The sequence below is a fragment of the Elgaria multicarinata genome, chromosome 3 (genome assembly GCF_023053635.1).
Source record: "Elgaria multicarinata webbii isolate HBS135686 ecotype San Diego chromosome 3, rElgMul1.1.pri, whole genome shotgun sequence".
NCBI lineage: Eukaryota > Metazoa > Chordata > Lepidosauria > Squamata > Anguidae > Elgaria > Elgaria multicarinata.
Genome location: NC_086173.1, coordinates 168,983,552 through 168,997,660, shown reverse-complemented (window position 1 = coordinate 168,997,660; position 14,109 = coordinate 168,983,552). Strand labels below are relative to the sequence as shown.

General features: G+C 47.1%; 1 protein-coding gene across 1 annotated transcript in view; it reads right to left on the bottom strand.

The window, feature by feature from the left end:
* LOC134396987 (zinc finger protein 91-like) overlaps positions 1 to 6,390 on the bottom strand; it is a 46,141-nt gene extending 39,751 nt beyond the window's left edge. The window contains exons 1-2 of the mRNA XM_063123601.1: positions 6,103 to 6,390; positions 3,135 to 3,246 (exon numbers count right to left, since the gene is read on the bottom strand). Of these exons, the coding sequence (XP_062979671.1) occupies positions 3,135 to 3,246; positions 6,103 to 6,390 (400 nt within the window). The remainder of the gene's footprint in view (positions 1 to 3,134; positions 3,247 to 6,102) is intronic.
* Between the last annotated feature and the right edge of the window lie 7,719 nt (positions 6,391 to 14,109).

The following is a 14,109-nucleotide window of genomic DNA, read 5'->3' as shown; positions in this document are numbered from 1 at the left end:
CAATCACATGGCAGTGATACATCATGTTTCAAGTTGGAGAAAGTCAGTTCTGCTGTTTGTTCTGTAACTGAAGCTCAATTGGAGATTGTGTGAATATTTGAAGTATTTCTCAAATTAAAAGTATATGTACGTACATCATGAATAGAGCTATGGCATCAAAGAAAAGAGTTGATTGGACACACCCAGGAAAAGAAGCAGGATGGTTGTATTACGTGAATCAGGTCTTTCAATTGATCTAAACATTTGAATGCATGCAAAGTTGCAAAACATGAAAATTTCAAAAAGTGTCCACAATTTTGGCCACCCCTCTATCTACCTATATCTCAAACCACCATTACAATAATAGTGGTAGTGAATCCCAGAGTTTAACTCTGCACTGTGTGAAGAAGTACTTTTTTAAAAAAAAATCTGTCCTTCATTGACTTGGAGGGAATTTTACATATCTGGTTAAACGCCTAAAAAAAGAGATATTATAGAGCTGAGAAAAATGCAGAAAAGGGCATTTATTTATTTATTTATTTATTTATTACATTTCTATACCGCCCAATAGCTGGAGCTCTCTGGGCGGTTCACAAAAATTAAAAACATTCAAAGTATAAAACAACAGTATAAAACCATAATATAAAATACAATATAAAAGCTCAACCAGATAAAAACAGCAGCAATGCAAAATTACAAATTTAAAACCATGTTATTTAAAATTCATAGATTGTTAAAATGTTGGGAGAATAAAAAGGTCTTCACCTGGCGTCTAAAAGCATATAATGTAGGTGCCAAGCGAACCTCCTTAGGGAGCTCATTCCACAGCCGGGGTGCCACAGCAGAGAAGGCCCTCCTCCTGGTAGCCACCTGCCTCACTTCCTTTGGCAGGGGCTCACGGAGAAGGACCCCAGAGGATGACCTTAGGGTCCAGGCAGGTACATACGGGAGGAGGCGTTCCTTCAGATAGCCTGGCCCCAAGCCATTTAGGGCTTTAAATGTTAAAACCATCACTTTGAATCAGGCCCGGACCTGGACTGGCAGCCAATGAAGCTGGAAAAGGACTGGCGTAATGTGGTCTCATCTAAAATGATGAAGGGGCTGGAGCATCTCCCCTAGGAGGGAAGGTGACATCAACTGGGATTGTTTAGCTTGGAGAAAAGGAGGCTGAGGGGAGACATGATAGAGGTGTACAAAATGATCCATGGTGTGGAGAATGTAGAGAGGGAGGCATTTTCTCCCTCTCTCAAAATACTGGAACCCAGTGGGGTCCTCCCATGAAGCTGATTGGTGGGAGATTCAGGACAGATAAAAGGGCGGACTTCTTCACACAGCACATAGTTAAACTCTGGAATTCACTACCACAAGATTTGGTGATGGCCACCCATTTGGATGGCTTTAAAAGGGGTCTGGATGAATTCTTGGAGGAGAAGGCTATCAATGGCTACTAGTCCAGATGGCTAAGTGCATCCTCCAGTATTAAAGACAGTAAGACTGTATACACCAGTTGCTGGGGAGCATGTGGGTCCCTGGGCCACAGCTGGTTGGCCACTGTGTGAACAGAATGCTGGAATAGATGGACCCTTGGTTTGATCCAGCGGGGCTCTTCTTCTTACCATCTTAGGACATCTCACTCTGTGAGATGGACATCTCACTCTTAGGACATCTCACTCTGTCCAGGTCTTCCTCCAACAGCCAAGAAGGGTTGCCAGCTCAAGAGAGGGTGAGGTTAGTGTTTGACCATTTAAAAAAATAATAATAATTGTGGGCTTCAGCTGGAATAGCGACTAATACTTTGGGAGAATAATGAAGTATCTCAGGATCATACACCAACCAACATTGTCTTCAATAATATCCAGTCTGCGCACTGACGAAGACAAAGGATCGCCGCCATTTGGAAAGAGAGAGCCTTACCCAGAGAAGCCAGGTTCCCATAATTCTCCTCCATGACTTCCTTGTGCAGTGTCCTTTGGCTGGGATCCAGCAGAGCCCACTCCTCCTCCGAGAAATGCACGGCCACCTCCTCAAAGGTCACTGGACCCTGAAAGAAGGAGTAAACATGTTGTTCTAGCAGGTAAATAAAGACAGTACAGGTGAGCTTCTCCTGCAGGGTTCAAGGATTCCCCAGTTATGTGCAAAGCTTTCTTACTCTGCAGTTTGGACTGAAGGAAAGAAACAGCTCCTTTAAGGCCCACAGAGATTTCCAGGGAATCTCTGATGATTCTTCTCCTACCTGCTCTGACTGTACAGCAGTATTATGTCTGCCACCCCGAAAGGAAGAAGGCCTAAATGGAGCCCCCGGTGTGGTATCACTCTCTCCAAACGTCATTCCGTTTCCTAAGAAGACGACAAAAAAGGTGGGAGTAGATTATATCATTCATGAACACTTTTCAACTTAGTTTCCTTGTTATTACTGCCTCATTAACCAACATATTCTTCTTCTTCTTCTTCTTATTATTATTCTTTTCTCGCTCGTGGTGGTTTTTCTAGGCAGACATGACGGGCTTCGCCAAGTCATGCTGTCTTTTACTGATTCAGGAATTTCCTGACAATTGAACATGTTTTAAGTATGTCTGCTTTCTGGATGTTGGTGTGGATGCATTTTAGTAGGCCCAATTTCTGAAGTTTTTCTGTAATTTTTTGGATGTGATGCCAGTTACTGATGTGACTAACGAGATAATTGTGACCTTTTCCTGTTACCATGGTTCTTTAACTTCCATAGCCAGTGGTGTATATCTCTCTCTCTTTTCCTCTTCCTTTTCTACAACATTTTTTCATTCGGTATTGCTGTGTCGATGAGGTAAGTGTTTTTCTTCCTTTTTTGCCTATAACTATTATGTCTGGTTGGTTGCAGGATATTGTTTCGTCTGTATGAATTGTTCTGTCCCAAGATGATGATGATGATGATGATTGCCCCCCCCCCCCATTACCAATGATTCTGGCTGCATTAAGACCAGTTTAAATCGATCAAACTACTAATTTGGATGTTTAAATGCTTAATCTACTGAAACCAAACTCCTTTTTAAATATGTTAGAGACTAGAGAGAAATATCTCCTTCCCACACAGGATCAAGGAGAACTGCAAAGCAGCCCATAGATTTCAGGCACATTAGACAGAAAAAGGCCATGCTAAAATCAGCCCAACTTATCCTTACCCAGTGAGGAGGCAGCTCCATCAGTTTCCTGAATTGCCCGCCTGAGCAGCAGCCTCTGTCTGGAGTCCTCTGGTTCTGGGATCTCTGTAGCCATATTTGAAGTCTCCTGCACCTGAAAGAATAGAGGGCCCCAGTCAGGAAGAGAGATTAGGGAAGGAATGGGGCAGGCCAAGGCCAAGGGGAGCATTTCTCAATCTCCTTGAACTTGTGTTGCCTTCAAAATTCTCCACCCTTCCACGCACTGCAACACACAGGTATGTCTTTGGCAGGTAAGAACATAAGAGCCATGCTGGATCAGACCAAGGGTTCTACAAGTCCAGCATTCTGCTCAAACAGTGGCCAACTAGATGTTGAACCGGAACCTACTATTAGAGGCAGAAAGCCTATATACACCATAGAATCATAGAACAGTAGAGTTGGAAGGGGCCTTTAAGGCCATCGAATCCAACCCTTTGCTTAATGCAGGAATCCACCCTAAAGCATTGCTGAAAGATGGTTGTCCAGCTGCCTCTTGAAGGCCTCTAGTGTAGGACAGCCCATTGCTGGATTCCTGGCATTACTTGAAGGAAAGGCACTTAGAATCCTAGAATCGTAGAGTTGGAAGGCGCCTCTAAGGCCATTGAGTCCAACCCCCTGCTCCATGCAGGAATCCACCCTAAAGCATCCCTGACAGATGGTTGTCCAGCTGCCTCTTGAAGGCCTCTAGTGTAGGACAGCCCATTGCTGGATTCCTGGCATTACTTGAAGGAAAGGCACTTAGAATCCTAGAATAGTAGAGTTGGAAGGGGCCTACAAGGCCATCGAGTCCAACTCCCTGCTCAATGCAGGAATCCACCCTAAAGCATCCCTGACAGATGGTTGTCCAGCTGCCTCTTGAAGGCCTCTAGTGTGGGAGAGCCCACAACCTCCCTAGGTAACTGGTTCCATTGTCAGAGAAGCATAGAATAGCAGAGTTGGAAGGGGCCTACAAGGCCATCGAGTCCAACCCCCTGCTCAATGCAGGAATCCACCCTAAAGCATCCCTGACAGATGTTTGTCCAGCTGCCTCTTGAAGGCCTCTAGTGTAGGAGAGCCCACAACCATTGGTGGGTGTATTCCAGCTGAAGCCCACAATTTTTAAAAAATATATATCGTCAAACACTTACCTCCTCTCCTGAGTTGGCAAACCTTCACCCCTTACCTGTTTCCCTTCTTACAGCTGCTATAAGATTTGCTATAAGACATTGGGCATTGTGAGCTGTCCCAAGATGGTAAGGGGGAGAGCCCTGCTGGACCAGAACAAGCGTCCATCTAGTCCAGCATTCTGTTCACACAGTGGCCAACCACCTGTTGACCAGGGACCCACAAGCAGGACACCTATGTCCCCCCAGCAACTGGTGTATACAGTCTTACTGCCTCTGATACTGGAGGATGCACTTAGCGATCAGGACTAGGAGCCACTTTCTCCTCCAGGAATTCATCCAGACCCATTTTAAAGCCATCCAAATAACGCCTGCTCTGGTCTGCTTGCACTGGCTGCCTGTATGTTTCCGAGCCCAATTCAAGGTGCTGGTTTTGACCTATAAAGCCTTACACGGCTTGGGACCACAACACCTGACGGAACGCCTCTCCCGACGTGAATATACCTGGTCACTACGTTCAACATCTAAGGTCCTCCTCTGGGTGCCTACTTCGAGAGAGGCTCGGAGTGTGGCAACGAGGGACAGGGCCTTTTCGGCGGTGGCCCCCAGACTATGGAACGATCTCCCTGACGAGGCTTGCCTGGTGCCAACGCTGCTATCTTTCCGGCGCCGGGTTAAGACTTTCCTCTTTGCCCAGGCGTATGGCGGCACATCTTAATCACCCACATGTTTAGTTTTTTTTTTTAAACGGTTTTTAATGCTTTATGTGTGTATGTTCTGTGTTTTAGAATTTTAAATTTTGTACACTCGTTTTTATCTTAATTATAGAATTTCTGTAAACTGCCCAGAGAGCTCTGGCTATCGGAGCGGTATATAAGTGCAATAAATAAATAAATAAATAAATAAATAAATAAATCCAAATGGGTGGCCATCGCCAAATCTTGTGGAAGTGAATTCCAGAGTTTAACTATGCGCTGTGTGAAGTACATGTTTTTATCTGTCCTGAATCTCCCACCAATCAGCTTCATGGGAGGACCCCACTGGGTTCCAGTATTTTGAGAGAGGGAGAAAAATGCCTCCCTCTCCGCATTGTCCACACCATCCATAATTTTGTACACCTACTCCCTTTTCATAAAATCATAGAATAGCAGAGTTGGAAGGGGCCTACAAGGCCATCAAGACCAACCCCCTGCTCAATGCAGGAATCCACCTTAAAGCATCCCTGACAGATGGTTTCCAGCTGCCTCTTGAATGCTTCTAGTGTGGGAGAGCCCATAACCTCCCTAGGTCACTGGTTCCATTGTTGTACTGCTCTAACAGTCAGGAGTTTTTCCTGATTCCATCCGGAATCCAGCTTCCTGTAACTTGAGCCCTTTATTCTGTGTCCTGCACTCTGGGAGGATTGAAAAGAGTTCCTGGGGCCCCTCTGTGTGACAACCTTTCATGTATTTGAAGACTGCTATCATGTCTCTCCTCAATCTTCTACTTTGCAGGCTGGGGAACATACGTGGGAGGGTGCTGTTGCACCGTATCCTGCTTTATTGGTCCCTGGTCAACAGCTGGTTGGCCACTATCTCAGCAGAGTGCTGAACTAGATGGACCCTTTGTCTGATCAAGCAGGGCTCTTCTAATGTACTCACCTGCCAAAGACATACCTGTGAGTGTGTTGCAGGGCTTGGATGGGAGGATAATTTATATCATTCGTGGATGCTATTGAGTCCCTGGAAACTGTCAGGATGAACTGCTCTCACCTGCTCTTCCTTCTTCATGTCCTCTGCCTGGCTCAGGAGGAAGCCTTCTGCCAGGGACACCGCCTGGGAACTGGTCTCTGCTCCACACTCTCTGACCCAGCTCTCCATCTCCGCGGGGAGGACGGCTAGGAACTGCTCCAAAACCACAAAGTCCAACATCTGAGCTTTTGTGTTCCTTTCCGGCTTTAGCCACTGACAGCAAAGGTGGTGGAGTCGGCTGCAAACCTCTCGGGGGGCCTCGGCCTCCGGGTAGCAGAACCCCCTGAAGCACTGGCGCTCCACATCTGGGCTGGTGTCGCTCCCACCCAAGTCCTGCTGCAGCCTTCTTTCCCAGAGCTCCGCGCTGCTCCCAGCCCCGATCTCACGGGGTTCTTTTCCTGCCATGATCCCAGCACCGTCTTGCTCTTCCACCTTGACTTCTTTCTCCACCTTAGCCTCCCGCAAGACTCACAGGAATCCCTTCCTCCACTCCCAAATCCTTTCTCTAGGCAAGCCCTGGCAGAACCCGAGGCGCGGAGGAGGCCATGTCTTGCAAAGGTCTCACGTTTTCCTCTGTGGAAGTGTCAATCACCCCCCAAGGAGGAAGATGCTTTCTTGAGCTCCCCTGACCCACAACAGGGTTTCCCCCCTCTTCTCTCCACCCTGCCAAGTCTGCCAGATCCCTTCTGCTTTCCCCACTCCTAGGCTACGTCAACATCAACAGGTCTGAAGCCAATTTCCCTGCTTCCAAGTTCGCAGTCCTCAAGATAGTGCAGCCAAGCGCCCCTTGTCTTAGCAGAGAGGGAGAAAAGGACTACAAGATGTGGGTCCACTGAAAAAAGCCTCTTTGCCTTTGTGGGTTCATCTCCCACCGGTCCACAGCTGATTTCCTGCCTTCTGTGGTCCCCCTCTTCTGGCTCAGGAACTCCAGCCTGCTATGCCCTGACATCTCCCCGTCTGCCAAGCCCTGGCAGCCCCCTTTGCACCAAAAACGCACTTCGCATGCGCAGGAGGACTTGGAGGGGAAGGGTCCATCCCCCCCCCCCACTGATGGAAGAGGAAGTGGGTGTTTCATTGCCTTTCTAGGCCTCCTGACCCTCTCTCTCCCGTTAACCCTGATCAGCCTGGCCAGAGCTGGGTTTGGGGGAAGGAAAAGGAACAGATGCAGTGGAGGCTGGTGACACCAACGCCGGGGTGGGGGTGAGAATCCGCTCTGGGTTTCGGTCAGAGCCAAACAGATCTCTAAAGGAGCTCTCCAAAATTCTGAATCCTATCCTTGGAAAATGGGTTCAGCACCTTGGAGAGCTCATTTAGAGCTATAGCTGGTTCTGAGCAAAACCAGGAGAGGATTCACAGCCCCGGCGGTAACAGAGCCACCAGTGTCCACTGAACAGTTGGAGAGCAGAGAGAGAGAGAGAGATGGAAGGCAGGCAGGAGAGAGGGAGGAAGGGCAGGCGGATCTGGCTGGGAAAAGGGGCAGGAGAAGCCTCCCCTTTCCTGGTGGTAGTACTAGAGGGAGGGGCAGGCACTTCCTTAACAAGTAGCTCCCCCCACGTTGCTGGATTCCTGACATTACTTGAAGGAAAGGCACTTAGAATCCTAGAATCGTAGAGTTGGAAGGGGCCTCTAAGGCCATCGAGTCCAACCCCCTGCTCCATGCAGGAATCCACCCTAAAGCATCCCTGACAGATGGTTGTCCAGCTGCCTCTTGAAGGCCTCTAGTGTGGGAGAGGCCACAACCTCCCTAGGTAACTGGTTCCATTGTCGTACTGCTCTAACAATCAGGATATTTTTCCTGATGTCCAGCCGGAAGCTGGCTTCCTTTAACTTGAGCCCGTTATTCCGTGTCCTGCTCTCTGGGTGGATCGAGCAGAGATCCTGGCCCTCCTGTGTGTGACAACCTTTCAAGTCTTTGAAGAGTGCTATCATGTCTCCCATCAATCTTCTCTTCTCCAGGCTAAACAGGCCCAGCTCTTTGACATATGCAAGTGGATTCATCTATTATCATCCCTTCTACAGTTCGGATGGAACCCTTGAGCCAACAAAAGCCACGCATTTTGCAGCTAAATGAGATATTGTTCAAGATGCCCACAGACCCACCAGAGGCCATCATCCATGTTTAGCCTGGAGAAGAGAAGATTGAGGGGGTAATAACTCAATCTTGAAGTGGGTACTAACTTTGAAATTTACTCTTTTCTATCCAAAGCAAGCTGCTCTAAACAACCTAACAAAATTATCAGGGGATCAAAGGGACTTCACGCTGGAGCGTGTTCAGAGGAGGGCAATGAGGATGATGAGGGGTCTGGAAACAAAGCCCTGTGAGGAGAGACTGAAAGAACTGGGCATGTTTAGCCTGGGGAAGAGAAGACTGAGGGGAGACATGATAGCACTCTTCAAATACTTAAAAGGTTGTCACACAGAGGAGGGTCAGGATCTCTTCTTGATCTTCCCAGAGTGTAGGACACGGAATAATGGGCTCAAGTTACAGGAAGCCAGATTCTGGCTGGACATCAGGAAAAACTTCCTGGCTGTTAGAGCAGTACGACAATAGAACCAGTGACCTAGGGAGGTTGTGGCCTGTCCCACACTAGAGGCCTTCAAGAGGCAGCTGGACAACCATCTGTCAGGGATGCTTTAGGGTGGATTCTTGCATTGAGCAGGGGGCTGGACTCGATGGCCTTATAGACCCCTTCCAACCCTGCTATTCTATGATTCTATGAAAGGGAAAATATCTGACATGCAGGAGAGAGAATTAGCTTAATTTATTATGTATATATTGGGGTGCCTAACTGTAAAAACAAAAAAAATCAAGTAACAAATTAATATTTTTCAAAATTAAAATTATTTTCTGCTTCTGTAGTATAGAGGTAAAGTAACCTTTCCCCCCCATTTCTTTCAGAAATTATATTTTTAGGATGGGAGTTTTAATGTGAAATATACAATTATTTTTCTTTCAGCGATCTTAACATATGGGACACATTTCATCAACCCTCCTGCTCTCACTTTGTTTCCAGATGGGAACTTTGTGATTTTTCTCCCCCCAGGCTTTCTCGCTATGACTCTCCTGTTGCTTCATTTTTGAATTTCCGAGTTGTGTAGTTGCTCGTTTATAAAGTAATTAGTTTTGCGCTCTTGAAACTAATCAAGTCGTGTTGCAATTCATCTCCAGTCACGTGAGCGGAAGGCCAATAGGGTTCATGAAGAGCCATTAATCTCTCTTTGAGGAAACTTATAAGGGTCTACCTTTGCTATATTTAGGGTGACCCTATGGAAAGGAGGACAGGGCTCCTGTATCTTTAACGGTTGTATAGAAAATAGGGCTGTGCACGGAACCCCCGAACTGCTTCGTGGCCCGATCTGGAACTTTCGGATCGGGCCCGAACTGCTTCGGGTCGATCCAACCCCCCACCCCACTCTGCTCCATGGAGCAAGATCCAGAGGGGTGGATCAAGATTTTGCCCCCTCTTCCCTACTTACTTGCCTCCATAGCGGATGGTGCAGGCAGGCAAGCGAAGAAGGGGGGACAAAATGGGGGCCGAATAAGCCCCCCCTCCCCCCTTGCCTGGTTCCACCGCCGTCGCCGCACAGACTGTGGCAGTGGCGGAGGCAGGTAAGTGGGGGGGAGGGGGCTTACCGTTATGGTCTGGCCCAGGCTTCAAGTGAGGCCTGGCCCCCAGTTGAAGCCTGCACTGCACCGCGACGAACACAGGTAAGCCCCACCCCCTTACCTGGCTCCACCGCCGTTGCTGCACAGACTGCAGCAGTCGCGCCAAGTGAGCCCCCCCTCCCCCCCACTTACTGCATTTGGAACTCCAGATGGAGGCGAACCACTTCGCCTCGATCCGCAGCTCCCCTGACCTGATTTGGATCTGCTTTTGGGGGAGGCAATCGGGTCGGTCCACTCCAGATTCGTGATCCGAATCTTAGCCCTAATAGAAAAGGGAATTTCTGCAGGTGTCATTTGTGGGCATGACCATGTAAATGGATTCACTGAGCCCTTTTGGCAGCTAAAAGACTGATCTAACCACACTGGGAAAATGGACACTCTCCTCCTAGAATTCAGGTGAACGAGGACCCTACACCACGACACCTTTTTCTGGGAATAGAGACATAGATACAGACTGAAGCTCTAAAGAGACTTGTCCACTCATTCATCAGCCCCAAGAGATGATGAGGGGGGAGCGTCCCGATTGGTTCCTTGCAACTAGGCTTGCAGACTCCATGGACTCCCCAGGCACATACAGCTCACCCACATCAAGGCGAAGCTCTTCAAAGGTTTCTGTGGCGATACCCACCTTTCTGTCCCTTAGGTATGTCTGCATTTGTAGATCTAGTGAGTGCGGAATGTTTGACTGAGTGGGTGTGGCTAGTGATGTGGTGATGCTGAGTGGGTGTGGCTAGTGATGTGGTGATAGAGGGGGAGGGAGGAGTATAAATAGGTTGGCTGAAAGGATTGTGAGGTTTAGTTTGAGGTTTGGGAGGTTAGTCTGGGTGTTTTAGTCTGGTTTGTGCTTCATGAGAGTGTGTGGTGTGTGAGGAGTGAGAAGAGATAGGATTTTAAGGGACTTGGGATTGTTGTTTTAAATATAAAAATAAGCAGGTTTGATCGAAATTGAAATACCAAAGATCTGTTTAATTTCAATAAACTTTACTTTGTGTGTTCTGTTACCACAAACCACGTGTCAGCTCGGATTTATTACCTGCTATATTACCCAGTGTAAAAGCATCTACCAATGCATCTGCAGTTCAGTACCTCAACAATAGAACCTATTTATCAAAACCCTTTACCTTCTTCCCTCACATATAGGGGAAAGGTTGTGTTGTTTTTACCCTTTCCTCAGGCTTTTCAAGAGGTGGCGCTTGGCTTGAGAAGGTGTGTTAGGCCAGACCTTCTGTGTGAGGTCCTTCAGGCATTTTGCTCTTTTCCTCATTTCAGCCTTATCCTATGTGGGTGTCTGTAGGGAAGTTGTTAGTGAGAAGAAATATGGACTTCACAGAGTCCCAAAATGCTAAGAGACCTGTGTAGCCTAAAATAGAGTAGATTTTAGCAGGCTTTAGCTGACAAGAGTAGGCTTCATTTCCTGTTCATTATAGACCCTGTTCAGATGATGCACTAAACCACAGCATTTAAGTGCTTTGAGCTAAACACCGGCCCCATTCAGAAGACACTTTAAACCATGGCTTTAATCACGGTGGTTAAGCCAGAAAACCGGGTCATGTTCAGAAGACACCTTAAACCATGGCTTTAACCACAGTGAATAAGACTTTTTGCTTTAGTCATGGTGGTTAACGCCTTGCTTTAAGGTGTCTTCTGAACATGACCTGGCATTCTAGCTTAACCACCATGGTTAAAGGTGTCTTCCAAACGGGGCCATTATGATTTAGCATGTCGTGTGAATCATTCCTAACCATGGTGGTTACATAACCATGGTTTCAACATGGACCTATTTAGAAGACACACTCAACCACGGTTAGGCTGCTAATCTTTTTGAGACACATGGTTAGTGAGTTTTTAAACCATGGGTTATGTAGCCACATATTTTCATTGACTATTAAAATGGCGGATCACCCTTTGCAAACAACCCAAGAGGCATCAGAGGTTGATGACATCATGAAAAGGGCCCACAAACTTCCGTGAGCAATCACGAGTGCACGATAAACACTTTGTGTAGAGTCGCTCAAAAGTATCCTGAGTTCACTTGTGCTTATTTTCACATACAACTGAATATATGTTTTTGTTTTGTGAATTGCCCAGAAAGTTTAAGCTGTTGGGAAGTATAGAAATGTAATAAATATACTAATAAAATATTTATATCTAAAGAAGTATAAGCTGACACACAGGTCTCCAATAACTGCTGTGCATTAACTAATGTGGATTTGTGCATTTGTGAGGTGCTCATTAGTGCGAATACCCCAAAAGTGAAAAGCCAGACTGCAAGGCCATGGAGTCAGTGTGGCTCAAAAAAGCACCCCCACCTCCCCGTGGGAACCCTCAGGTGGGATTCAGAGAAACCCCAAATTCATTTGAATCTGTAGCAGTTCTTTGACCCTATGTAAGAGCACTTAGGAAAGGAAAGGAACCTCTTGTGCAAGCACTGAGTCATTGCTGACTCTTGGAGGGACGCCAGCTTTCGCTGATGTTTTCTTGGCAGGCCTTATAGCAGGGTGGTTTGCCGTTGCCTTCCCCGGCCGTTATTCCCTTTCCCCCCAGTTAACGGGGTACTCATTTTACCGACCTCGGGAGGATGGAAGGCTGAGTCGACCCGAGCCAGCTGCCTGAAACCAGCTTCTGCTGGGATCGAACTCAGGCCGTGGGGGGAGTTTCGGCTGCAGAAACTGCTGCTTTACCGCTCTGCGCCACACGAGGCTACGTAAGAGCACTTAGTTTATGGAATTTGTCACCACAAGATGATTCGTTACCACAGGCAGTAAAACTATGAGGAAAATTGTGCAAACGTCAAGTAAATATGGAGGGGGAGAATTACGCAAATTTCTTGGCAGTGGACTTGCATTCCTGTGCACTTGTGTAGGAGTGGGGGGAAATGGGAACACCTTTGGGAACACTCTCAGGTGTCTTTTCTTCAAGTTTTCTATGGAAAAAAAAGAAGAATTAAAAATCTATCCTGAGGCAGAGGGTGATAAGAAGGGATGAGGGAAAATGGTGGCAGCACTGGTGTAATCACAAGGAAAGGCAGGGTTTTTTGTCACCGTCACCAGCTGGCTTGGAAACTGTTCCTAAAAACCCACGAAAAATCGCTCCAATCCAGAGGTTTTTGCAAAGGAACTCAGCCAACTGCAGACTTCCAACTAAAGTTCATTTATTAAAGAGCGAAGACAAAGAGGGGTTCAAAAACAAGAGGCCGCTTTTAAAAGAAAGAAAACACACATTTTACTAGCTAGCACGTAGTTAAGAGAAAACCTAAAAGAGGGTGACCATATGGAAAGGAGGACAGGGCTCCTGTATCTTTAACAGTAGTACTGAAAAGGGAATTTCAGCAAGTGTCATTTGTAGGCATGCAGCACTTGGTGACATCCCCTCTTCATCACAGCAGTTAAAGCTGCAGGAGCCCTGCCCTCTTGACTAGCTACAATAGAGGGCAGGGCTCCTGCAGCTTTAACTGGTGTGATGAAGAGGGGATGTCACCAGGGGCTGCATGCATGCAAATTACACTTACTGAAATGCCCTTTTCTATACCACAGTTAAAGATGCAGGAGCTCTGTCCTCCTTTCCATATGGTCACCCTACCTAAAATCCATATAACTCGCATATAAGAGCAGCTTAGAGGCAGAGCCTGTGTTCCATGGGTGGAAGTGGAAACACACACACACCCTTTAGTTATCAAGAATGGGCAGCTAGAGGAATTACAGGCAGGCCTGGTTAGAAGAGAGCAAAACCAAACAAAAGCTATCTCCAAAATCATGCTATTTTACCCAGGACTCCAGAGAGAAAACAACGACCCAATGAGAGTATAAGCCAGGGAGAGCAGGGTGTCCAACCAACCGTTCAAAAAGCTGAGGAGCAAACTTAAAAGGTTGTCACACAGAGGAGGGCCAGGATCTCTTCTCGATCCTCCCAGAGTGCAGGACACGGAATAACGGGCTCAAGCTAAAGGAAGCCAGATTCCAATTGGACATCAGGAAAAACTTCCTGACTGTTAGAGCAGTACGACAATGGAACCAGTGACCTAGGGAGGTTGTGGGCTCTCCCACCCTAAAGGCCTTCAAGAGGCAGCTGGACAACCATCTGTCAGGGATGCTTTAGGGTGGATTCCTGCATTGAGCAGGGGGTTGGACTCGATGGCCTTGTAGGCCCCTTCCAACTCTGCTATTCTATGATTCTATGAATTTCCGACAATGAGAATTGAGCTGGAAAAAGTGCAGAAAAGGGCAACTCAAATCATTAAGGGCCTGGAGAATCTCCCCTACGAGGGAAGGTGACATCAGCTGGGATTGTTTAGCTCAAAAAAAAGGAGGCTAAGGGGAGACATGATAGAAGTGTAGAAAATTATGGAAGGTTGTGGAGAATGGGGATAGGGAGACATTTTTCGCTCTCTCTCATAATACTAGAACCCAAAGGGGTCATCCCGTGAAGCTGAGTGGTGGGAGATTCAGGACAAATAAAAC